This window comes from Poromitra crassiceps, assembly GCF_964638095.1.
Source record: "Poromitra crassiceps genome assembly, chromosome: 9".
NCBI lineage: Eukaryota > Metazoa > Chordata > Actinopteri > Beryciformes > Melamphaidae > Poromitra > Poromitra crassiceps.
In genome coordinates, this window is record NC_139630.1 from 13,696,292 (window position 1) to 13,723,773 (window position 27,482).

At 45.9% G+C, this 27,482-nt stretch overlaps 1 protein-coding gene across 1 annotated transcript in view; it reads left to right on the top strand.

The window, feature by feature from the left end:
* Positions 1-26,960, top strand: part of jag2b (jagged canonical Notch ligand 2b) — a gene marked incomplete at its 5' end in the record, with an annotated part of 102,037 nt that extends 75,077 nt beyond the window's left edge. The window contains 17 exons of the mRNA XM_083642742.1: positions 932-1,045; positions 1,461-1,507; positions 2,254-2,427; positions 9,268-9,430; positions 9,876-10,037; positions 10,145-10,258; positions 10,652-10,765; positions 10,896-11,009; positions 12,207-12,323; positions 14,903-14,930; positions 19,637-19,722; positions 22,418-22,531; positions 22,667-22,782; positions 24,172-24,426; positions 25,039-25,170; positions 25,628-25,778; positions 26,253-26,960. Of these exons, the coding sequence (XP_083498868.1) occupies positions 932-1,045; positions 1,461-1,507; positions 2,254-2,427; positions 9,268-9,430; positions 9,876-10,037; positions 10,145-10,258; positions 10,652-10,765; positions 10,896-11,009; positions 12,207-12,323; positions 14,903-14,930; positions 19,637-19,722; positions 22,418-22,531; positions 22,667-22,782; positions 24,172-24,426; positions 25,039-25,170; positions 25,628-25,778; positions 26,253-26,770 (2,519 nt within the window). The 3' untranslated portion in view covers positions 26,771-26,960. The remainder of the gene's footprint in view (positions 1-931; positions 1,046-1,460; positions 1,508-2,253; positions 2,428-9,267; positions 9,431-9,875; positions 10,038-10,144; positions 10,259-10,651; positions 10,766-10,895; positions 11,010-12,206; positions 12,324-14,902; positions 14,931-19,636; positions 19,723-22,417; positions 22,532-22,666; positions 22,783-24,171; positions 24,427-25,038; positions 25,171-25,627; positions 25,779-26,252) is intronic.
* Between the last annotated feature and the right edge of the window lie 522 nt (positions 26,961-27,482).

A 27,482-nucleotide genomic window follows, 5' to 3' on the forward strand; every position in this document is an offset into this window, starting at 1 on the left:
GACTACAAATACATAAAAAAAAGTCTGTCTGAAGGCATTTATTTATTTCTGACTCTGGAAAAGTGCGGAAAACACTCAAATTCCCCCAAACTACTGTATCTCTGAATCTCTATAACCAAATCACATACAAACTTTTGTAATAACTAATGTAATATTGTTTTCACTTTGATTCACTGAGCCTCCCCTGTAACTGTTTGGAGCCTCCCTGGGGAGGCCCGCCTCCACTTTGAAAACCCCTGTACTGTTATACTATATATATATACCGTAAAACCTCCAATAAGGGCCCGGGCATTTATTATGCTAAATCGAGTTTGACCCCAGGCGTTTAAAGGAGACCAGGCGGCAATTGGAGTCAGGCGGTTATTTCTTTATTGTACACAATTGACCCAGGCGATTATTATTTTTTGTACAGATTTCCTGGTCAGCAGTATCAAAATGCTCATAATATGGTAAATATACCCCTATGACTGCTGCAGTCACAACAACAGTGATCAGGCACACCTGACATTAATCAGTTCATCCAATAGTGTAGGACAGGAAACCAAGATGCCCTACTCATTTCAGGAAGTAATGGAGTTGTGCAAGTAGTCTATTGGGATCACTGGAAAAAAATTCTAATAACCGCCCCCGGCTGTTATTGGAAGACCGGCGCTTATGTGCAAAATTGAGTTTGACCCCAGGCGTTTATTATTATTTTAGTATCTCTTTGTTTGGGTGATGTGTTGGCTTGGATTTCAGGACTCGACCTCGCTCTGTCATGTGACGGACTCACTGTACTTCCTGTCATGTGACGGACTCACTGTACTTCCTGTCATGTGACGGACTCACTGTACTTGCTGTCATGTGACGGACTCACTGTACTTCCTGTCATGTGACGGACTCGCTGTACTTCCTGTCATGTGACGGACTCGCTTTACTTCTGCCTCCACAGATGCGAACGAGTGTGCGAGGAGTCCCTGTGTGAACGCTTACTCTTGCAGAAATTTGATTGGCGGATATCTCTGCGACTGTTTCAGCGAATGGTCCGGACAGAACTGTGACATCAGTCAGTATTTCTCCCTCCACGTCACTTCCTGCATTTCTCTCTTTTTCCACTGGCCCCTCCTCTTCCTATTCCCTCGGCTCCTGTCAGCAGGCTTCTCTTTCGCCTTTTAGGACACATAACATAGGTGCCTTTTCAGCATCACTCTCCTCCTCCTCCTCCCCGGATGTGGTACTCTCTCCTCCCCGTCACAATGGCTGCCCCTGCATGCCCACTTCTCTCTCTAGGAGTCTTATATCTAAAAGGTCTTTCTGGCACCGATTCAGCTCCGCTAATGACTCCTTTCCCATCTTTAACTTAGCCTGTGCACATTCCACCCTGTAGATGGCGCACATCGTGGTGTTGAGGTGATCTATGAGCCACGGTTTGTTTACCTCTTGAATGTGTCAGTGATGTGTGTCTCTGTTTGCACTTGCAGATGTCGGTGGCTGCCACGGCAAGTGCCAGAATGGAGCGACGTGCAAGGTACGGATGTTCCAATGTCTTCTGTTTCAAATGAGACCAAGTGAAGTCCATAGGGAGGGAATTGCCTTCATAAGCATGCAAGCAGTCGCATTTGCGAATAAATTAAGCCGGAAACTGTCAGAAAAATTGAATTGAATTGTAACATAACTCAAAAACTAGTCTCGTCTTGGTATTAGAAACTTGTTAAAAGTTCTCCTCTGTCACTAGATGGTCTACGAACCCCCCCCCCCCCCCCCCAGCCCCCCATCTTATGGATGTTAAAGGATAAGTTCACCCAAAAATTTAAAATTTGGTCATTATCTACTCACCCCCATGCCGGTGGAAGGTCGGGTGAAGTTTTTCAGTCCACAAAACCTTTGTGGAGTTTTCCAGGGAAACAAAGTGACAGCATTCTTGTAAAACAACTGAAGTGAATGGTAACCAACTTTCAAACGTAAACAAAAAAAATATATATATATACATACATATGCCCACCCTCCAAATCATTTGGCTTAAGTCTTCATAAGCCCTGAGATGTCAACTTGACTTGACATGATGTGATTTACACCCCGTTTTCTGATGAAATCTTCACCGTAGCCGTGAGCCGAAAGTGAAAATAATAAGTTAACTTATTCTTTAATTGCAACTGGACTGTGATTCCATTTGCTAGTAGATAAATCATGATACTAGACATACTGCGCACATGTATGTCTAGTATGTACACACATGTACCCTCGGCAACCCCGTCTTCTCTCTGCCTCGTCCAGGAGGGTGCGAGGGGCCACCACTGCCAGTGCCGCCCGGGTTTCGTTGGCGCCCACTGTGAAATCCAGCGCAACAAATGCGACAGCGCGCCATGCCAGAATGGCGGGCGCTGCCACACCGTGATGGACAGCTTTGTGTGCCAGTGCCCGACTGAATTCTCTGGAGAGCTGTGTGAGGTGAGTCTCTCTGGAGAGCTGTGTGAGGTGAGTCTCTCTCTGGAGAGCTGTGTGTAGTGAGTCTCTCTGGAGAGCTGTGTGAGGTGAGTCTCTCTGGAGAGCTGTGTGAGGTGAGTCTCTCTCTGGAGAGCTGTGTGAGGTGAGTCTCTCTGGAGAGCTGTGTGAGGTGAGTCTCTCTGGAGAGCTGTGTGAGGTGAGTCTCTCTGGAGAGCTGTGTGAGGTGAGTCTCTCTCTGGAGAGCTGTGTGAGGTGAGTCTCTCTGGAGAGCTGTGTGTAGTGAGTCTCTCTGGAGAGCTGTGTGAGGTGAGTCTCTCTGGAGAGCTGTGTGAGGTGAGTCTCTCTGGAGAGCTGTGTGAGGTGAGTCTCTCTCTGGAGAGCTGTGTGAGGTGAGTCTCTCTCTGGAGAGCTGTGTGAAGTGAGTCTCTCTGGAGAGCTGTGTGAGGTGAGTCTCTCTCTGGAGAGCTGTGTGAGGTGAGTCTCTCTGGAGAGCTGTGTGAGGTGAGTCTCTCTCTAGAGAGCTGTGTGAGGTGAGTCTCTCTCTGGAGAGCTGTGTGAGGTGAGTCTCTCTGGAGAGCTGTGTGAGGTGAGTCTCTCTGGAGAGCTGTGTGAGGTGAGTCTCTCTAGAGAACTGTGTGAGGTGAGTCTCTCTAGAGAACTGTGTGAAGTGAGTCTCTCTGGAGAGCTGTGTGAGGTGAGTCTCTCTGGAGAGCTGTGTGAGGTGAGTCTCTCTGGAGAGCTGTGTGAGGTGAGTCTCTCTGGAGAGCTGTGTGAGGTGAGTCTCTCTGGAGAGCTGTGTGAGGTGAGGCTCTCTCTGGTGAGGTGAGTCTCTCTGGAGAGATGTGTGAGGTGAGTCTCTCTGGAGAGCTGTGTGAGGTGAGTCTCTCTGGAGAGATGTGTGAGGTGAGTCTCTCTGGAGAGCTGTGTGAGGTGAGTCTTTCTGGAGAGCTGTGTGCGGTGAGTCTCTCTGGAGAGCTGTGTGAGGTGAGTCTCTCTGGAGAGATGTGTGAGGTGAGTCTCTCTGGAGAGCTGTGTGCGGTGAGTCTCTCTGGAGAGCTGTGTGAGGTGAGTCTTTCTCTGGAGAGCTGTGTGAGGTGAGTCTCTCTGGAGAGCTGTGTGAGGTGAGTCTCTCTGGAGAGCTGTGTGAGGTGAGGCTCGTGTTTCACCCACGGTTATGGATGTAAACGACAGTCAGGGGCCGTACTGTATGGGAACATATGGGGTAATGGTGCCGTTAAACCTGGGACACACTACACCTGTGCCAAGATTGGAAATTGCGCCCCTAACGACTGGCATATGCATTTAGGGAAGCAGGCAGATCTTGGGGAAGACACACATTTGAGGGCCTTCTTGCTTCACAGCAAGAAGGTCCTGGGTTCGATTCCCGCCTGGGACACTGGGCGCTGAGGGTGTGTCCCCATCCCCATGTTCTCAGTGCCTACTGCCCAGGTGGGGTCATCAAAAAGGGCATCTCTTGTGTGCAGTTTGTATCTTCTCCCCGTGCTCGCCTGGGGTTTCTCCTCCAGATAGGAACCCCCCGCTAAAAAAAAACATGCAAAAAAAAAAGGTGATTGTTGATCATAGTTTCACTGTTATCTCTCGACCTACAATACGGATAGTCATGGAATTCTGGACACAATCTTATCAAAATATATACAGTACATATATATATATATATATTCGCATATTTGGGTCCGAGACACAAAATCTCATCATATAGGGGGATCAGAGGCACAAATGTGGACTAAAGTAGGGGTCCTTGATATGAAAAGGGTTGAGAATCACTGGTCGAGTGCGTCCCTCATTACAAACTTCTACATAGATGTCTTTAAAGCACATCGGGTCACTGATCAAGCGTATCTTTGTCCTGACTTTGCCATGTTGCTGTTCTTGCAGCAGCCTCTCTAACGAGATGTCTGAAGCTAATGTAGGTTAGCAGTGAGGAAACTGACACTCCAGCGCTCCTCCTGGGCCCTGAATGGAGGACATTGCTGGTCGGGAGCCAATCCTGATTTAGCCTCTCCACTATAAATATGAGGCTGATGCTGGCCTGCTGCCTGCATACTACAAGACCCTGATGCTGTCTGTATACTACAAGACTCTGATGCTGTCTGTATACTACAAGACTCTGATGCTGTCTGTATACTACAAGACCCTGATGCTGTCTGTATACTACAAGACCCTGATGCTGTCTGTATACTACAAGACTCTGATGCTGCCTGTATACTACATGACTCTGATGCTGTCTGTATACTACAAGACTCTGATGCTGCCTGTATACTACAAGACTCTGATGCTGTCTGTATACTACAAGACTCTGATGCTGTCTGTATACTACAATACTCTGATGCTGTCTGTATACTACAAGACTCTGATGCTGTCTGTATACTACAAGACCCTGATGCTGTCTGTATACTACAAGACTCTGATGCTGCCTGTATACTACAAGACTCTGATGCTGCCTGTATACTACATGACTCTGATGCTGTCTGTATACTACAAGACTCTGATGCTGTCTGTATACTACAAGACCCTGATGCTGTCTGTATACTACAAGACTCTGATGCTGCCTGTATACTACATGACTCTGATGCTGTCTGTATACTACAAGACTCTGATGCTGCCTGTATACTACAAGACTCTGATGCTGTCTGTATACTACAAGACTCTGATGCTGCCTGTATACTACAAGACTCTGATGCTGTCTGTATACTACAAGACTCTGATGCTGTCTGTATACTACAAGACCCTGATGCTGTCTGTATACTACAAGACTCTGATGCTGCCTGTATACTACATGACTCTGATGCTGTCTGTATACTACAAGACTCTGATGCTGTCTGTATACTACAAGACTCTGATGCTGTCTGTATACTACATGACTCTGATGCTGTCTGTATACTACAAGACTCTGATGCTGTCTGTATACTACAAGACTCTGATGCTGCCTGTATACTACATGACTCTGATGCTGTCTGTATACTACAAGACTCTGATGCTGCCTGTATACTACATGACTCTGATGCTGCCTGTATACTACAAGACTCTGATGCTGCCTGTATACTACATGACTCTGATGCTGTCTGTATACTACAAGACTCTGATGCTGTCTGTATACTACATGACTCTGATGCTGTCTGTATACTACAAGACTCTGATGCTGCCTGTATACTACATGACTCTGATGCTGCCTGTATACTACAAGACTCTGATGCTGCCTGTATACTACAAGACCCTGATGCTGCCTGTATACTACAAGACTCTGATGCTGTCTGTATACTACAAGACTCTGATGCTGTCTGTATACTACAAGACTCTGATGCTGCCTGTATACTACAAGACTCTGATGCTGTCTGTATACTACAAGACTCTGATGCTGTCTGTATACTACAAGACTCTGATGCTGTCTGTATACTATAAGACTCTGATGCTGTCTGTATACTACAAGACTCTGATGCTGTCTGTATACTACAAGACTCTGATGCTGCCTGTATACTACAAGACTCTGATGCTGCCTGTATACTACAATACTCTGATGCTGTCTGTATACTACAAGACTCTGATGCTGTCTGTATACTACAAGACTCTGATGCTGTCTGTATACTATAAGACTGATGCTGTCTGTATACTACAATACTCTGATGCTGTCTGTATACTACAAGACTCTGATGCTGTCTGTATACTACAAGACTCTGATGCTGTCTGTATACTACAAGACTCTGATGCTGTCTGTATACTATAAGACTCTGATGCTGTCTGTATACTACAAGACTCTGATGCTGTCTGTATACTACAAGACTCTGATGCTGCCTGTATACTACAATACTCTGATGCTGCCTGTATACTACAATACTCTGATGCTGCCTGTATACTACAAGACTCTGATGCTGTCTGTATACTACAAGACCCTGATGCTGCCTGTATACTACAAGACTCTGATGCTGCCTGTATACTACAAGACTCTGATGCTGCCTGTATACTACAAGACTCGGATGTTGTCTGTATACTACAAGACTCTGATGCTGTCTGTATACTACAATACTCTGATGCTGCCTGTATACTACAATACTCTGATGCTGCCTGTATACTACAAGACTCTGATGCTGTCTGTATACTACAAGACTCTGATGCTGTCTGTATACTACAAGACTCTGATGCTGCCTGTATACTACAAGACTCTGATGCTGCCTGTATACTACAAGACTCTGATGCTGCCTGTATACTACAAGACTCTGATGCTGCATGTATACTACATGACTCTGATGCTGTCTGTATACTACAAGACTCTGATGCTGTCTGTATACTACAAGACTCTGATGCTGCCTGTATACTACAAGGCTCTGATGCTGCCTGTATACTACAAGACTCTGATGCTGCATGTATAGACTGTTTTAACTTGACAACAAAAACATTCTAAATTGAACCCCGCTCACTTCCTGTTGCAGTGTTTGCTATGGACATAAAAGAAAAAGAAACATTCAAGAGCAGGACTGACCATTCTGTGAAAACCGTCTATACAGCTGAGCAGTGAAAACAAAAGTAACGATGTCGAGTGAATATTTCTGCAGTTTGCCGAATGCTGAGAAAAAGGAAGTGATGTGGGGTTGTGCTCTGGTGAAAACCGTCTATACTACAGTACTCTGATGCTGCCTGTATACTAAACTCCCCAAAAAAAGTTCGGAAACGTTATTTCGGTCGATTATTTCCCCCCTTTAATAATACCAATTGGTATTGTATTTTATATCGTTGAAAAGCTTGATTAGTCACCTTTACAACGAAATACAACTTGTAAGGATCGTGCCTTCGTGGAATGAGCAACACAGCTAAACGTGTGGGTAGCGGCCCAAAAAAATGTGCCAAAATCCCCTGCAATATTCTTCTGTTGGTATTCACTCTTGTCATCACGCCAGTACAGTATCGTCTCCGCCTCCGTCTATGTAAATTAGATCTGAGGCCAAAACTCGCAGAAATCGACCTTGATCCGAGGAAAGAATATGCCGCAATTGAGCTCAGTGAAATGTAGCACTGATGCAATGGCTGGATGTAGGTTTGAACAATAGTATTGATGTTATTATTGATGCTCATTGTGTGTAAAGGCCTCTATGCTGTGGATGGTGCATTACAGTAATATGCTGAAGATTTATAGACGCCCCTACCCCCAGACATGGTTTTCCCCACCGAACACACACACACACACACACACACACACACACACACACACACACACACACACACACACACTCCACACACACACTCCAGCTACCAAACAAGATAGAATGGATGTATTTGGCCCTGTCACTTCGAGTAAAATAAACTGTGTGTGTGTGTGTGTGTGTGTGTGTGTGTGTGTGTGTGTGCGCGCGCGCGCGTGTGTGACCAAAAACACTTCACCCACCCTGTTGGCCTGCACCACTCTGGCGCTCAGCGCCTTAAATGGCAGTTTATGCCCAGCAGGTTTCAGTTTACAGAAACTGTATTTTCTCTTGACCTCTGACCTCTACACGGGAGCATGTAAGGACAAAAGATGTCACCACGGCCTCACGGAGGAGTCACACATCATCTTGTCATTATGATCACTGTGGCTCTGCGTGACGTCGCACCACAGGAAATACATGTGTCACCATGACCTGCCCTCATAACGCTTTCCTTTCTCTCTGTGTCTCTCTCTCTTAGCCTCACATCACACTGAATTGTTAACTCCTTACACTCATTTACCATCTTCTAGTCTGAGATCGCCCTCTGTTTCATCGATCTATCCTTAGTTACTCCAGTCTGTTTCACCAATCTATCCTTAGTTACTCCAGTCTGTTTCAAATAGAACAAATAGAAAGTATAACTTGAATTAAGAAAAAATATCAAATATACACAACATGTTGTCTATGACTTAAAAAATACAAAATAAAAAAATATCTGCATAACGGCCAACATATCGGCTGATACCGATATATCGGTTATCGGCCAATATCGGTGGACCGATATATCGGTCGGGCTCTACAAAAAACATCTCCCCTTTGAATAATTGCCTCCCAAGCAGTGTGGCGTTCAGATTTCAAAGTAATTGTACTTTTAATCCATTTATTAAAACGTCCTCGAAAGCAGGTGGCCATTGTTGTTGCTGACGTTACTCCTCGGCGCACTTGACAACTGCTTAAGTCCCGCCCGTTGGGTTTGTTTATTGATGCTGATTGGCCAATCGTTAGTCCCCCTCGGCGCTGATTGGAGAATCGCTGGTAAAACCAAATAAAAGGAATTTGCTTAAATGATGATGCCAGACCAAGAGCAGCCAAACTCAACTCCGCAAAGTGGGCGGATTCGAAGGTCTGGGCCCAGGCAATCTCTCTGTCTCTCTCTCCATCCCTCTCTTTCTCTCTCTCTCTCATCCCTCTTTTTCTCTCTCTGTCCCTCTCTCTCTCTCCATCCCTCTGTCTCTGTCTCTCTCTCTCTCTCCATCCCTCTTTTTCTCTCTCTGTCCCTCTCTCTCTCTCCATCCCTCTGTCTCTGTCTCTCTCTCTCTCTCTCTCCATCCCTCTTTTTCTCTCTCTGTCCCTCTCTATCTCTCTCCATCCCTCTCTCTTTCTCTTTCTCTCCCTCTCTCTCTTTGCGTGTCAGGGATTAAGCGGGACAGAGATGTAAGGCTGACCAGCGTGGATTCCCTTGATGAGCTTAGGGAAAGTGTCTGGGGCTTACCTGCTTGTCCGCTTACCTTTTCCATTTGCCCGGGCCGCCGGGAGCCGGGCTAAGCTGCTCGCCCGCACCTTGGCTTTCATTCTGCCTTAGTCTTAACCTCTCCTCTTCTCCGTGCTCAGTGTGGTAAACACGAGATATCCTCCTGACTCTCCGCAGGTCCCCGGCTGGTCGCCCTCAGATCCTTGCGATCCAAACCCGTGCGAGAACGAGGCCAGGTGCCACAGCATGGCCCAGGACTTCTACTGCGCCTGTCCCGAAGGCTACGAGGGAAAGACCTGCGCCCGCCTCAAGGACCACTGCCGGACCACCCCGTGTCAAGGTGACCAGACCCGATTCAGCGATGGCGTAGAGCGACTAACTATTATTTCCATTATCGATTCATCTGTTGATTATTTTCTCGACTAATCGATTTGGTTTATAAAATGTCACAAAATGGTGAAGAAAGTCTGATCACTTTTTCCCCAAAGCCCAAGATGACATCCTCAAATGTCTTCTTATGTCCTACCCACAGTCCACAAGCCAAAGAGAATATTACATTAGTCATAAGACCAAAGAGACCAGAAAATATTCACATTTATGAAGCTGTAACGAGAAAATGTTGATTATAAAAATAGTTGGCTATTAATTGTCTGTCGATCTACCAATCGATGAATCGTCTAACTGTTGCAGCTGTAGAACAGACGAGATCAGACTTGGAGTCCCTTTATATGTGAATGAAAATCATTAAATAAGAACCTTTTTTTGTGTGTTTTTCGTCCCCACAGCGATCGACAGCTGCACCATCGCCGTGGCGACCAACGACTCGGTCGAGGTGCGGCACATCTCCTCCAACGTGTGCGGGCCGCGAGGACGCTGCATCAGCCAGCCGGCCGGCAACTTCTCCTGCGCCTGTGACCCGGGCTTCAGCGGCATCTACTGCCACGAGAGTACGTCTCCTCTGCACACACCTCCTCACAGTCTCAGCGCTCAAGACATTTGTAGACTTGAATTTCAAAGATAGGAGATATTAACCATTTGCGTTACTTTTTTGTAGATATCAACGACTGCATTAGCGCCCCCTGCAGAAACGGCGGGACCTGCATCGACGGAGTGAACTCCTTCCAGTGCTTCTGTCCCGACGGCTGGGAGGGACGACTCTGCGACCTCAGTGAGTTCCTCTCCCGTCTTGTTTTTCCCACAGCGCTGGGCCAGCAGGCCCCCGCCGGGGTCAGAAGATGGCAAACCCATGACACTCAGTCACTCAGGGACGTTTAGTGAGGCTAGGGTAAAGGGGCCGTAGTTGGGGATAGGAAGGTGGTAGAGAGTCAGGATTTGAGGGGTGAGTAGTGGGAGTGGCTAGGGGGACGTGGGTGGTGGGAGCAGACGTGCTGCCATCAAGCTGAATGGCCACACCCACTGCGCCGTCGACTTCAAGGGTTGCGCTTGTTACTAAACTGAAGCTTGATCATAACTAGGTCATCAGGTTTTGCAGCATTTTAAACAGGTTAGCGCTAAGCTAACCTTGTGAACCTATTCCTTTCCTGCCACCCCGCTCTCTCAGATGTCAACGAGTGCAGGCGTAACCCGTGCAAGAACGGCGGACGCTGCGTCGACCTCGTCAACGACTTCTACTGCGAGTGTGCCGACAACTGGAAGGGCAAGACCTGCCACTCCCGTGAGTTATGCCAACCTGTGTGTGTGTGTGTGTGTGTGTGTGCAGTGGCACTGGCAGGATCCTGTTCCATAGTATGCACAAGCACCGCATCAACATCATGTGACTGGAGTGTTGTATTTGATTGGTTTAGGGGAGAGCCAGTGTGACGCCACCACCTGCAGCAACGGTGGGACCTGCTACGACCACGGCGATGTCTTCCGCTGTGCGTGCCCACCTGGCTGGGCGGGGAACACGTGCAACACAGGTGAGGCTCGGAATGTGTGTATATTAGGGCACGACCACTATGGGGTTTTGTTTTTGTTGAAGGATTCTGAAGATATTTTTTTGGACTGAAGCTGCCCGAAAGCTGATATTTTGGGCTGATAGTCATATCTTTAATTTTGACCATTTTTGATGTTTCCTCAATAATCTTCTTCTTGGCACATTTGGCAGCAGGTATTTAGACCATGCGATGCTAAAACAAGTTGACTTCAAAGATCATACTAACAACATGTTGAAACATCAAAATGTGATAATGTAGTCAAACAATCTGCACCATACCTATTGTATCAAAGGTGGAAGGCTGATATGCTGATATGCTGATTTTGAATGTAACAGTATATCGCTGCTGTCAAACAGAGAGGCACGTTTTAGAGGAAGGAAGAAAAGAATGTCTTTTCTCATTGGCAGCCATGTTGTTTTGATAACTACAAAGAGGGGGGTTTCAACAGGTGTCAGGTGTTTCCCCTAGCGTTGCTGGTTGTGGGGGGGGGGGGGGGGGGGGCGATCCAATTAAAAGGCAGAGATGGTCAACAGAACTAGGATGTGTGTCAGGCTATGTAGGTTGCTACCTTCAGCTCACTTCGATGTCTCGTCTGGTGTGCACCGAGAGGAGAGAAACGAGTGTGACAGCAAAACACAGTAGAGACCCTCACTAACGCTGAGCTGAAATGAAACGGTTGCACATAAATGAGGACAAACTGTGAGAAGATGCCATGATACCGCATGCTAATTGTACAAGTGTGTACATAGATGCCCTATTTAAGCGTTGCAGCCACTTCTATACACGTGTGTCTGTCCATCCGTTTGTAGCATGAAACTAGGGGGCGGGGCTAGGGAAAAGGGGTCATTGCTAGGGATATACAGATCGTAGAGAGTCGGGGTTCAAGGGGGGGGTAGGGGGAGTGGCTGCAGGGGAAGGGTCAAGGGGGGTGGGGGCAAAGAAGGGGCGGGGCTTGGGATAAGGGGCCGTACCTATGCATAGGTAGGTCATGGAGGTGACCAGTTTGGTACAGGTAAACGACACATATCAGAAATAATGTGATGGCTTTTCTACAAAGCTTCTATTACATTTTTCTCACTTGACTGCTGCTAAATCAACACGTGGCTGTGATTTATTTGTTGGTACAATTCGCAGCACCTCCGCGATCTCTGACTCATCTCCTCTCTTGTTGCTCTGCAGCCAAGAACAGCACCTGTGCCTCCAGCCCCTGTTCCAACGGCGGGACGTGCGTGGGAGGAGGAGACACCTTCACCTGCATCTGCAAAGAGGGCTGGGAAGACCCCACCTGTGGCCAGAGTCAGTGTCCCACTAATCCCTCACCACTTAGTGGCTGTGTCCATAGGGAACCTGCTTTTCAGATCTGAATGCTTTGGACATCAAGTCCAGAGTGTTTCCAGCGCGCACAGACCACAGTGCACAGAGCGTTTCTTTTTTTTTTTTTTGTCTGTCGTTTGCATGTTCAGTTCAGTTCAAACATTGTATGCAAATCAAGGCCTCGGTCTAAAATACCCGAGAGCGGCGCCCCGCCTGGTTTTGCAGTGACACACTTTTTTCAGCTTGATGCGCCCAGAGCGCTCCGCCCAAAAACACTAGCCGCCAAGAGCGCTTAAATCAGAATCAGAATCAGAAAGACTTTAATGATCCCCGGGGGGAAATTGGGACAAGTTGCAGTTGCTCGCACTCAGGCATGAAATATCCACATAACACAACATAGCATAACACAGTATCACACAGTATCTCCCTAAACGTAAAAAACAGTCAATACAATAAAATGCAATAAAATAAAATTGGTGCTTACTGGAATTAAATTAAATCAAATTGCACATTACGTGTGACGTAACTAAAGCACAGCTAACCTATCGGCTGACTCAGTCTCAGAGAGACTGAGTGTCTCCGAGGTGCTCTTCTTAGTGAGGCGTTAAAGAGTCCAATGGCCACAGGCAGGAATGATTTCCTGTGCCTCTCTGTGGTGCATCTGGGTGGGATCAGCCTCTCACTGAACGTGCTCCTGTGTTTGACCAGCACGCCGTGGAGTGGGTGAGAGTCATTGTTCATGATGGAGCGTAGCCTGGTCAGCGGGTGCGGCCCTTAAAAGAGGAGCGCGCTTAGCGACTCCTTACCATAGAGAATGAATTGCAGAAAGGCGCTGACTGCTCAAATACACACAAATACACTACAGAGTTTTTGTATCATTTCAACAGCTTCTTATTAGCACGTTAACTGCCAGCGACGTATGCATACGTCAAGCAGAATCCAACCGTTAACTGCCAGCGACGTATGGATACGTCAAAAAAATCGTTTTTTTTTTTTTGACGGTGGATCCTTGATCTGGCCCTTTTGCATCTTCTATTATACTGTTAGAGCCGCCGGGCGTGTGCAATCCATTCCGCCGACCCACTGAGTGGCGACGGTGCTCAGACTATTGAGTGTTGTTTGGCCAGAAACGCACGCATTCCAGCTGAGCTCAACCGAGGACCCAGAAGCGAACGAGCCTCATTCTCATACTGTAGGCGAAAACCTTTCACACGGGCGCACGGCGGTGGGGGCTTCCACAGGTGGACTGGGTGGAAAGCACACTTTGAAGCGCGCAGCATAAGCCTAGAGTCACACAAGGCTTCGTCAAAGCTCTCAACCGAAAATCCAAGAACGGATTAAGCCACATCCACGCTCGCCGACGAGGGACCGCCAGAGAGAGGCTGCTGCTCACTGCTCAGACAGGCAGGAGAGACTGGCTTGTGACTGACAAACACGGAGACACGCCCACGGAGGGAGGAGTTGTAAGGAGAGGGGGTGCGGGTGCTGCTATGGAGGAAATTACTGTTCAGAACTATATTGTTTATGTCTGATGTCTCACTGATGCCAAAAATAAATGGTTAAAGTGACTGTTTGATATTGAATTTCACAAAACTGCGATTATCTCAGCTTTTTGTCTCAGACGCTGAAACCATGCTGTACTCAACGGCTAATATCTACATAACTACTAACTCTACAAACTAACTCTTTTAGACAGAGAAAGCACACATTCTATTAGTACTTTTGTGAACTTTGTGTTGACAAACTCCAAGCAGAAAATTATCCTTGGCTCTTGTAAAATGAGCCAGAATCCTCAAAAAAACCCTCTGGCAAAAGCTACCTACAGTAAAAAAAAAAAGGCTGGCAGTGAATGTGTTAGTTGACATTCAACGACTGTTTGGCTGCGTCTGTAGATGTTGTTTTAACAGCTTCTTATTAGTTGAGATTCAACCAAATAATCTGTTGAATTGTTGAATGTCAACTAATAAGAAGCTGTTGAAATGTTACAAATACTAGTAGACTCTCTATAGGCGGACTATCCAAATAAAGTGTTACCGGCTACTACAAGCAGATTAGAAGCCATTGGGCACATAACTAAACTTTTTACACTATATTCAACAAATATCATTAGACAAGAACCAGAAAACTCTGTTCAATTGAGTTGTTCCATTGTCCCATAATGTATTTGCACCCCAATTCATTTGCACATATAGTAGATATAATAATCCCCATGCACTTACACTGTGCTTATGACCAGCACTATATCAAGTCAATTGTTACTAGTAGTTTTTGTTATTCTTAAAACTCGAAGGCAAAATGCTTGTATATTTCATCAACTCTTTTTTTCTCACACTATTTTGATTTTACTGATGTACTTACCTACCTGGTAAAATAAAGGAACTGAATTAATTAATTTCCCCAATATGCAATTGTCTAAATGCGTACGCTCATTATAATTTATTATACAGTACATTGGATAGGATTCTATTCTGCTTCGCGTCTCTTGACACTCCTTCAGTTGTATTGTAACGTCATGCTATTTGGTCAGACATATTTATTTTTCTCTCTGTTCTATCCAACAGATACCAACGACTGCAACCCGCATCCATGGTATGTATTGGTCCCTCCACACGCGCACACACACACACACACACACACACACACACTAAGGCCAGAGGGTGCGTTCGTAAATCCATTCTTGACGCTCTACACTCGAATGAGAGCGCGCCTGTTCAAAGAGGCAGAGCGTGCCCTTTCTGTTTGAATTAACAAACGCGTCATTAGCTTTAGTAATGCAGGCTACTAGCTAGCAGTTAGCTAACTGCTACACATACAATCAGCTCACTCCTATCTGCTCTCAGCTCCTCTCCTCAGTTCTCTTCTCTTCCTCTGTGTGCATTTTAGCAGTTCATCATCTCTTGGAGAGTGCGCTGGGAGTGAGATGTACGAACGCACCCATATATGCGTGACTGCCTCACGTATCCCGTGCCCATCTGGGCCGTACGCGTAGCGTTCATTTCAGTAGCGCAACCGACGCTCAAATGGACGCAAGACACGCGAACCCCTCGTTAAAAGCAAGCATATCTCCGCCCTACTGTACATAATAGGCCTCATAGGGTGTAGAGAGGTGTTCACTGTACATAATAGGCCTCATAGGGTATAGAGAGGTGTTCACTGTACATAATATGACTCATAGGGTGTAGAGAGGTGTTCACTGTACATAATAGGCCTCACAGGGTGGAGAGAGGTGTTCACTGTACATAATAGGCCTCACAGGGTGTAGAGAGGTGTTCACTGTACATAATATGACTCATAGGGTGTAGAGAGGTGTTCACTGTACATAATATGCCTCATAGGGTGGAGAGAGGTGTTCACTGCACATAATAGGCATCATAAGGGTCTTTCACACCGGCCATGAAAGCCGAAAAATGCGCGGAAATTAGGATTCGCGGCTCCTATATGAAAGGCATGAACGCGCGTTGGTGGGTAATTCTTGTACGCCTTTTGTCCCGGCACCAAAGGTTGTCACATCGCCGTATTGGCGGACAACCCGCCTCCACTTGAAAGGTCGTCGCAGCGAGCCGGAAAAGGTGCGAATGGTCAGCTCATTCATAAAAAAATTACAGGGGAAATCACCTCATGTATCAAGAAAGTGACGAGTGAAAGTAAAAAAAGTAGACTGATAGACAGACCTATCTCCACACACCACACTGTGCGAGGCAGCGCTTCATACGAATCGCTCATAAGATCGTGGTGTTTTTGCAATGTCAGCGTAGGTAATTATTATGTATATTAACTTTATTACAACTTTGGCATGACAATATCTGCTGCTTTACCTTAACACAGTGTGAGTGTTACAGTTACAACAGCCAACTAGTCCGCTGCTCTCGCTTCAGGCAGCCTCGCACTGTCCCCCTGTCTAGTGCAGGCTGCGGCTGAACAGAAAGCACTGAGGTGAGGTGTCAAGATTTCATCTCTGAGCTCTCTGATAGGCTATTGCTTGATGTGTAACCAATCAGATAGCGCTGTGGGCGGGACATTGCTCCAGACACAGAACTACTGTAGGAGGGGATTCTTCCAGGTGCAGCAGCCGCAAATTAGAGCATTTTTTTATTAAGTTATGATATCGGCAAACAGCCAATGAAAATGCCGATACAGATCTCCTCAGCGGACTAGGAGAAGGAGGAAAGTCTGTTGTTGAATTGAATTCGTTCATCATACAGTAGCCTAGGCTACACTAACCTATGAAAATATTAATTTGGGCTAGGAGGAGCTGGAAATCCCTCTGCTCGCCTTTCAATGCGGGAGCGGGGGATTTCACCTGAAAGTACAGAGCAGCACGGTAATGTGGCCGTGCTGCTTGGCTCGTGTGAAAGCAATTTCTGTGGCGAGGCGGCTGGCTTTACGGGACTCCTAAACGGCTATTTTTCCGCGATCTGTGTATGAAAGAGCCTATAGCAGGGATCGCGGAACCGCCCGGGCCACCCGGGCCGCGGCCCGGGTACTTTTCAGTTCCCAAAAAAAAAAAAAATTTTTTTTTTTTTTTTTTTTTTTTTTAGATTTTTTTTTTTTTTTTTTTAGATTTTTTTTTTTTTTTTTTTTACAATTAAACCTCATTTACTTATTACACTCGACTGGTTGTTTTTCAAATGTGATGTGCATCTAAAGTGAACTAAACAAGTCAGATCCACTATAAATGTTTTTCAGTAGATGCTGTGATGTAGCCACAAGAAAGGTGCAATATTAATGTTTTTCAGGAGATGGCGATGTTGCTAGCTATAGGTTCTAAACAAGAAATGTGGTTCAAATGTTTACAGTAGTTTTCCTTTCTTGCTGCATTACAATGTTACAATGCTGTGAGACAGGCCCGGCGTTGGAGGGGGGCCTGACCGGGCCGGGCCCCCCCATTCCCTAAACTGGCCCCCCCATTCAATTTTTTTTTTTTTTTTGTGTGTGCTAAAAACGTTTTTCCGTTTTTCTGTTTTAAAGTTTAAAACGGAATCTGGCTGTCATTAGGCATTGATTAACTGAATGCTATTGCTAACTGTTACTTTGAACCTCCATTTGCAATGATTCTGGCTGGATATTAATTAACTATTGTAAATTTGTCACAATGAATGCAATTTGTGCACAATGTGTAAATACATTTAATATTAATTGTTTAGGCCTATTTGTAAAGTCACAACACATTAGAGATGTGTGTAGTTCCTCATAGATTTAGCCTCTTCCTTTTGCTCTCAAATGCACCAGTTTGACGAATTTTACTTTAAAATGTACAAAATCTTCTTCCGGGGGAGAATCCCCCTGGACCCCCCTTGGCCCCCCCAAGCTAGGGGCAGGCCCCCTCTGTAATTTGGTTCTGGAGCCGGGCCTGCTGTGAGACGGAGCTAAACACAAAAGATGCAATATTAATAGTTTTTCATGAGATACTCAGTATTTAATATTAATACTAATACTAGAAAAGGAGAAGATACTGAATAATGACATCACAACAGTATAATCCTAATGTTAATTTAAAATTAAATATTCTTCTAAATATGGATAAAAGTCCAAAAAACATAAAATTTTCTTCGGCGCTGCCGAGATTCGGGGGGGACACGCCCCCCCGACACGCCCCCCGGCCCCCCCAAGTTCAGATGCGTTCCGCTATCCCTGGCCTATAGGGTGTAGAGAGGTGTTCACTGTACATAATATGACTCATAGGGTATAGAGAGGTGTTCACTGCACATAATAGGCATCATAGGGTGTAGAGAGGTGTTCACTGTACACAATAGGCCTCATAGGGTGTAGAGAGGTGTTCACTGTACATAGTAGGCCTCATAGGGTGGAGAGAGGTGTTCACTGTACATAGTAGGCCTCATAGGGTGGAGAGAGGTGTTCACTGTACATAATAGGCTTCATAGGGTGTAGAGAGGTGTTCACTGTACATAATATGACTCATAGGGTGTAGAGAGGTGTTCACTGCACATAATAGGCCTCATAGGGTGTAGAGAGGTGTTCACTGCACATAATAGGCCTCATAGGGTGGAGAGAGGTGTTCACTGCACATAATAGGCCTCATAGGGTGTAGAGAGGTGTTCACTGTACATAATATGACTCATAGGGTGTAGAGAGGTGTTCACTGTACATAATATGACTCATAGGGTGTAGAGAGGTGTTCACTGTACTAGGGATGTTCATCAATTATCGAAAATCGATAATTGATCGTTAAGGATTGGAATCGATCCTGTGGCATTTGGATCGATTTTGTTATTATAATTTTTTTTTTTTTTTTTTTTTTTTTTTTTTTTTGGACTAGGTTTGGGTGGAATTCGTTCCTCCTCGCCCCACTCCATTGCACAGCCAACTAACGTGAGGTGGAGCTTCATATAGTCTCTAGTTTTCTGGCTGGGCACGGGCCTTTGTGCCAACAAAACTGTTTTAAACATGGGGAATTCACACCGGCATGCACCGGGGACAGCAGTGTTGGAGAGGAGACACATTGAAATAAAGAGTTCATTGAGGAGAACACGTTGTCTTTCGTATTTTCTGCCATAGGCATTCATTTTGTAAAAAAAAATGAAAATTGAACATTTTCTAAGTATATATATATAAGTATATATATAATATATATATATATATAAGTATATATATTTTCCTATATGATCGATAATCGATAATTGATTGTTAATTTTGACCGAATATCGATTTTGGAAATTTTTCAAAATGAACATCCCTACAGTGTACATTATAGGCCTCGTAAGGTGTAGAGAGGTGTTCACTGCACATAATAGGCATCATAGGGTGTAGAGAGGTGTTCACTGTACATAATAGGCCTCATAGGGTGTAGAGAGGTGAGGAGCAACGACAGCAGGTGGAAGTCGCCCCTAAATCGAGCCTCAAAGGGACATGCTGGGAGGAGGGGGCTTGGATGTTGAATAGGACAGATCCTACCCTGTGGTGAATGGTGGTGAATGGGGGGGGGGGGGGGGGGTTGTCAAATCTTCCCAGGCGACATGTGGGGAGGGGGGGGGAGGCTCTTTGAGGAGGAATGGAATAGAGGGATGATGAGAGGAGGAGAGGGGAGGGGCTGGACACGCCTATTAGCATCTGAAAGGTGGAGGCTTGTATTGATGAGTTGAATTGAGCCTTGTGACCCCCCCCCCCCCCCCCCCCCACACACACACACACACACACACACACACACACACACACACACACACACACACACACAGTGTGCTTTGTTGCAGCTGGAGAGGATATGGCTCTTGTATAGCCTTATCTAATTGTGTTTTGTCTCTCTCTCTGTGTGTCTCTCTTCTCTCTTCCGCCCGCAGCTACAATGGCGGCATCTGCGTGGACGGAGTCAACTGGTTCCGTTGCGAGTGCGCCCCCGGGTTCGCCGGACCCGACTGCCGGATCAGTGAGTAACGCTATGAGCTTTACTTAAGCCTATAAGACACACTCGGGGTTCCTGCACACGCGCACACACGCCTGGAAAGTCTGGAAAAGTATTCAAAATTAATTTGATCGTTTCCAGGTCTTGAATGGGAAGTTGAAGAAATCTTGTGGTTCAGGTCCGATACACAGATGATTATAGCTTATAGCTTTTATGTGTTGTTGTCGACCCACTTTGAGTCCACAGTTTTTGTTGATGATCAGAATAATGTTCAGATAGAGGGATGCTCTCATTACTCAGCCGCTGTCAGACTGCATTATATCAAATGTCGACTAAAGTCAAATCCAGTCAAGAACACGGTCTACATATGGAAAAATATATGTTTTAAAATGTAATGTAAACCGTGTAGGAACCCTGTCAATCATCTCACGATATTTGTGGTTGTGAAGAACAGTGTTCATCTATACAGTGATATGACCTAGTTAGCAGGGGCAATATGTCTATCTGCGTAAATCGCATTGAACAACAGACAAAATCTTCAAAACAAATCAAGGTCTGGATTATGGATTTGTATTTTATTTCAAAATGCGTACTAGGAACCCTGCACACTCCTGGGCATGATGCCAAAAATGCAAAAGCAAACTCTCCCCGATGTTGCAACCTCACCCTCCACTTCACGGAGACCCCTAAACCCGCGTCGCCGTGGCAACGTAGTCTAGTTAAAAGGATGAATGGACGGTGGGAGGAAGGAGGGCGAGGAGCGAGCACGCCTTGACACCTAAATTCCAGACCGGGACGTCCGCCCCCCCCCCCCCCCCCCCCCTTGCCTCTCTCTCCCTCTCCCCCTCCTGGTCCTTTAACACCCCGGGGGGCAAAGGTCGTCCCTCCTCCGTACTCACAGTCACACAAACAACACACGCATACAAACACGCACACGGAAGACAAATTACCCGCTGACCCTGAAATTCCTCACTCTCGGCCCCTTTGTCTTGGCCGGCCAGCATCCACCTTGCTGTCAGGGCTTGAATATGAGCTTTCTCATCCGGACTGTGTTCCTGTCACACGTGAAGTCACCACCACATGGTCGGGGGTCCACGTCTCTATGGCTTTTTTTTGTTTTGTTTTATGAGGGGTGGCACAATCGCATTTCTCTCAAAGAGCGGTGGGCTCAGATAACAGATGCCTAGTGGGTGGGGTTAGTTATGCTTAGTTCCTAGATGCCTACTGGGTTGATTGTTCAAGATGTTGCATGCATGATTTGCTGGTTGATGTATTGATGGAATTAAAATGTGATGGCTGGAAAATGTGACATGTCACTGAAGAGACATTTGTGTGCTTTTATCTAGCCATGTCTCAGTTTTGGGGCTACAAGCATAAAAAAAAAAGGGAAATTGAGCAATAAATAAATTATGAAATATGCACATTCAATGACACTTTGACAGACGATCCACAGCGGTCACTCTCAGATATATTGGGATTTTCATTTCAGCGAAGCAGCAGTAGGGCTATGGAATTAATTTGGACATATCTAAGAGTCTACATGTCAAATTTCATGAGGCCATTTAAATGTTCAATTATTGTAGCAAAGTGACTTTGATGAGAGAAAGCCGTAAGACACGCTTGGGCGATGTTCAACAATCGATTGTTAATGCCTTAAAGGAGAATTTCGTTTTTTTTTAACCTGGAGCCCTCTCCTCACGTGAATTATTATCTGACGACTCACCCAGTGTTCTCCGCAGCGATTTTGAGCGTCCTAGGCGTTGTTTTGAGATACATAGTGTCCTAGAATGGCGCTCCGTCGGGGCCACATGGCAGCGTGTTGTTCCTCCATGTAAATAGACAGTTTTATTCCCGTTTTCTACCCATATCGTCATTATTTGATCCCTAAAGAAACATCAGACTGCTAATCACCCCCGGGCTATTTCCAGTAGTCTTTACCAGGGATCTCATTTCCTCATTCGGGGTCTGTGTCACCAACTCTCGTCAAGTCCCGCGAGACTTTCCTGCCGGCTGGCCTGTGTACGGAAGCCCAGCTCCTGCGCTCATATATCTCGCGCGTCTGTCCTGTATACAAGCAGAAGCCTGGGGGTGATTAGCAATCTGATGTTTCTTTAGGGATCATATAATGACGATATGGGTAGAAAACGGGAATAAAACTGTCTATTTACATGGAGGAACAGTATGCTGCCATGTGGCACTGACGGAGCGCATTCAAGGAGTGGCTTGGACACTATCTCAAAACAACGCCTACGACGCTCAAAATCGCTGCGGAGAACACTGGGTGAGTCGTCAGATAATAATTAATGTGAGGAGAGGGCTCCAGGTAAAAAAACGAAATTCTCCTTTAACTGCATTAGTAACGTTAGCAGGGAGAGAGAAGTGTCTGAATCAGGACACGCCTACTAGCCTAGCTCACAGCTAAATAACCGGCGGTGATGGTGTCCTTTTTCTGACTCTAGTAAAGACAAATCTAAAGTAAACGATTGAAACGATATATCGCTAGAAAGCTATGGAGTTATACTTGACTTTTACACCATTCAACTAATTGGAAATATTACTTGGTCATTTATAACGGTAACTTAAAGTCGTCCGAGTTAGGACAATAGCAGCAAAAGTATCTGCCTCAGGGCACAGTGACGTTAAATGTGATGCGTCTCTTCTTCTGCTCAGACATTACGAGTGCCAGTCTTCACCCTGTGCCTACTCTTCTTCTGCTCAGACATTAACGAGTGCCAGTCTTCACCCTGTGCCTACGGCGCCACCTGTGTGGACGAGATCAACGGCTTCCGCTGCACGTGCCCGCTGGGTAGAACGGGACCCCGATGCAAAGAATGTAAATACGCCTTTTAAGATTTTCACTCATTCATTCCCTCAATAACTCATTCCCTCATCCCTGCAGCCTAAAGTACATGAATTCTGTGTGTGTGTGTGTGTGTGTGTGTGTGTGTGTGTGTGTGTGTGTGTGTAGTCATAGGTATAGGGAAGACTTGCCACTACGCCGGCCTGCAGTTCCCCCATGGCAGCCGCTGGGAGGAGGAGTGCAACAGTTGCCATTGCATCAGTGGAAAAGTGGACTGTACAAAGGTAACCTGTCACTCCTATCAAATAGAGAGGCAAAGTGACTGCCTACTTCCTGCTTCAGCACTGTACCAGAGATTTTCATTCGCCATTTATTTAGACATTTTGTAAAATGCTTATAAAAATAGTTTTACTTGGTCAACCCAAACCGTTCAGATATATTTAGAAACAGGAGAGACCACATAACTGTAAAAAAAAAATCCGTTTTGGTCCGATTTCAATCGGACCAAAACGGATTTTTTTTTGTAGATTTAAAGTGTTTTTTGTTTGTTTTTTGGTCCGAGTGAAATGTTCTATGGTCTCTCCCGAGCTGAACCATTTGGTTTATACGAAATATATTGTATTTCCATTTGCCAGTTTTAAAAGAACGGGCCATTAGCATCGAGGATATCCTCGTATCCGTCAACATCGTCGTCAAACAGTTTTTCTGATTGAAGTTCAATATCTCACAACAACTATCCTGAAGGCAGATGGAACCTTATCATTCTAAGCTCACGCTGTGTGTGTGTGTGCGTGTGTGTCTGTGTGTGTGTGTGTGTGTGTGGCGTGCCAGTGTAATCTCTGTATTGTGTAGTGGTGGGAGAGAATAGTGACAAACCCAAATCTATTTAGTCACACAAGGAAACTGCATCTAAGAAGAGCATTATGAATAATAAATGGAGCTAGTGGCGTTTGGACGTCGCTAACTAGCTTGATTTCACGCTAACGTGATGCCTTGCTAACTAGCTTGATTTCACGCTAACGTGATGCCTTGCTAACTAGCTTGATTTCACGCTAACGTGATGCCTTGCTAACTAGCTTGATTTCACGCTAACGTGACGTGCAGTGAAAGAACTCGGGCTGCACCAAAGTAGTCATTCTGCACACTCTAGTCTAGAAGAACACAACTTTATATAAAACAGATAAAGTAAAGAAATCAGCAATAAAACATCATTCTATGATACTGTGTCTAAATAGATTCCTATTGAAAGTCACACAAACAAGCAAGCAAGTAAGTGTAGTAGCTAGCTACAGTAGCATATAATGCGTTGAAAATCTATTTTTTCAAAGGAGTGACAAATTCAGTGTAGTACAACTGTCTCAGACATGGGGTGGGTAAATGCATTCATTTAAGACTCTAAATTAGTAAATGGGTTATCAGTATGATGTTGTTACAATAATATGCTATGATATTATGATGATTGAAAAGGTGACAGTTGCACATGGAGGGGAATAGCTACCATACCATAATGTGTTTTTAATTTTCCATAGTAGCATTGGATTATCCGAAGTGTAAATGACTGTGACAGTAGTAATACACCAAGGCACTCGTACACCTACAAGCTGTGTGTCTCCAGGCAATAACGGCATGTCTGAGTGGTTCTTAAGTGAATATTTGAACCCCCGTTGCACCAGGTGCTGTGCGGTCGCCGTCCCTGCCGGCTCCAGGCATCGGGCCAGGATCAGAGGCAGCACTGCCCAGCCGGGCGGGAGTGTCTGGAGCACAGCTTCCTCACCTGCTTCTCCCCACCCTGCCACCAGTGGGGGGTTTGCTCCATGGCCGGACCCCCGCCGCCGCAAGTGCCCACCAAGTGCCAGCCCAACAGCGGGTACCTGGACAACAGCTGCGCTCGCATCACACTCATCTTCAACAAGGACAAAGTACCAGCGGTGAGTAATCTAGTGGATATGCGTTGGGAGTGTTTGTTGTTCCGCACACGCACTCTTGGTGTTGGGGGTAACTCATTACAAAAGTAATACATGACATGTAATATATAACTTTTAGCAGTAACTCGGTAATATAACTCATTACCAATAGGATTTCAGTAATATACCAGTTACTTTGTCAAGTAACACAAGTTACAAATTGAGTTGAATTTTTTTTTAATCAAAGCATATATTTAAATAAAGATCCAATTATTTCCTAATCAAATTGTGTGTTTTTATGCAAATAACCACTATAGATGACAATAACAAAGGAAAAGGATAACGTTTAGAATTTTCGACGGTTTACACTGACTTCAAGACGGCTGAAATTATTTGTCGGGATGGTTCCGGGGCGGCGATGTCATTGTGCTACTGCTGTTATTTTGGTGAAAGTAATGCAAATGAATAAGTAATGAGTTACTCTACACACAGACAGTAATATTGTAAAATCACTTATTACTTTCAAATGATTCATGAAAGTAACTAGTAATATGTAGTATATTGCATTTTGAAAGTAACTTGCCCAACACTGCGTCTTGGATACACTGATGTTTGTATGTGTGTGTTTCACCCCAGGGAACAACAGTGGAGAGCATCTGCTCTGAGCTGAGGTATCTTCCTGATACCCGAAGCTTGGCAAAAGACCACGCCCTTCTCCTCCTCTGTGACCTTTCTCATTCCAGTCAGGATGCAGTGGAGGTGGCGATAGTAAGTGCCTTGTCTACTTCACACTCAACACTTAGCAGCACTGTTACCATCCTTGGCCGATTGCAATGCCCAGTGTGTAGGGGCACGGTGGCGCAGTGGTAGAGCTGTTTGCCTCAAAGCAAGAAGGTCCTGGGTTCGATTTCCGCCTGGGACGCTGTGGGCGCTGAGGTTGTGCCCCCATTTATATGTCCTCAGTGCCTACGGCCCAGGTGGGGTCATCAAAAGGGTCCTTTCTGTGTGGAGTTTTTCATGTTCGCCCCGTGCTCCCCTGGGGTTTCCTCCAGATAGGAACCCCCCACTAAAAACAAAAAAGTCCAGTGTGGCCTTGGCAGTTGAACATTATTAAAGATGTAAAATGTTCAGATGCAGCGACACAACTTAATGCTCTTTTCGTTTCTTTTTCTTTGTCTATTTGTGCTTCTTGTTTCCCTCTTTTGCCGTCCTTCCTGTTTCTCAGTCTTTCCAGCCAGAGGAACAGCCAGACCACACTTTGATTCAGCAGGCAGCCAGCACCATCGTGGGCACCTTGTCCAAGCGCCACAACAGCACCGTGATGCTGGCGGTCATTGAGGTCAAAGTGGAAACGCAGGTCATGCCCCCCTCAGTGGGTGAGTAATAATTAGAAAAGGTGTCCCACAGGGCTGTGTTATGGGCCCCCTCTAAGAGGCTTTCTACTGCATATGCTTTAAGGACAAATTTGATATCGTCGGTCTGTGATGTTCATTGTATTCCAGGAGTTTTTTTGTGGTAAGGGGTAGTCATTTATTTTTTAGTGTACCACTTTCCCTCAACCTGTCTTGGCTACTTCTACTTCAGTTAGTGATGTACTACATTTCCCAGAAAGTCTTTTGGCAACCTCAGGAGGTGCTGCCTGTGTAGGTGGAGAGTATGTTTTTCCAATCGAGAAAAACTCAAAGGCAAAATAAATTGGCAAAATATTGGCCTTGCAATTTGATTGTATACAGTTGTTTGATATGATAGACTGTATATCTCGAGTAATGGAGTTAATCTGGAAATTACGTTTGGTCCGTGTTTGTAGGTGATGAACGATGCTAACCTCCTCTTACTTTCTCTCCCAACAGATTACCTGGTGCCCGTGCTCAGCGCCATCTTCTGCCTGCTCTGCCTCTTCTGCATCATCGTGTGCGTATGGTGGACGCGCAAGCGGAGAAAAGCGCGCGAGAGGAGGACGCGGTCGGTCGGCGACGAGAGCGTGAACAACCAGTGGGAGCCACTGCAGCCGGTCGCAGGGCGGCAGCAACAGCAGCAGCTCAAAGACAGCAACAGGGAGGCGGAGCAGGAGCGCAAAAAACTCATGGGCTCCCCCTATAGGACGTGTGAGGAAGAGGAGGAGACGGAAGGAGAGCTCGAGCTCGAGGAGGAGGAGGAGGAGGACGCCGGGGCAGAGCCGGTTTCTAAGTACTCTAAGACTGCAGTGCAGTCGCAGTCCACCGGGGGCGTGATCTGCACCTTGCACAGCTCCGGCTCGCCTCTCAAAGCGCCCCACCGGACCCCAGGCTACAGCCCCAAAGACAACCGCTGGAAAAATGCCAGTGTCGCCTTGGCCGGTCAGAAAGACCTCAGAGACCATTGTGTATAAGAAAAAATACGTCAGAAGATGGAGGACTCGCAACATAGGTGAAAGAAGCCGCGAGGCAGTGACCATTCTTATTTTTGGACTATGAAAGGAGGAGGGAAAAAAAGGCTTTGTGTTCAAATAAGCCATTCTTTGCTTTGTTTTCATTTTTGTTTTGTCACTGTCACCTCTAAGACATTTTGAGTCCAGAAGCTAGAACGAAGTGAACATACGTTTTGGGGCTTCTGTTCACGTTATGTTCTCTTTTTTTTTCCCCATTATGTACAGAAGGAGCAGAAATTGTGATTTCTACGGAGGCAAAAGAAGGTCTCTGTGATTTTTGTTTTTTGTTTTTGGATATTTAAGTACCGACGAATAGTCGAAACGGAGAAAAAAAAAGACAGAACCTGTATAAAGATTTTTTTGTTTTGTTTTGTTTACAGATGATTGTGATTTTTTGAGTTGTCAGTGGGCTCCTGTTCAGCGTGTGGGGGGAGGGGTACAGATCCAAGGGACAGCAAGGGATGTTTTTTGAGGAAAATGGACTGTGGCGGCCACGGTAACGATGGCGACCCGCCCCTTTTTTCGCTCTGTCTTTGGCTCCGCCTGTGGCCATCCTGCGCCAGCCTTACCAAAAACACTCGGCCTGGAGGACGGGGACGGGGACGGGGACCGGGACCGGGACAGAAACCCCCAGTGCCTACTATGTGGCCTTCCATGTTTTTCTTCTCTCCTG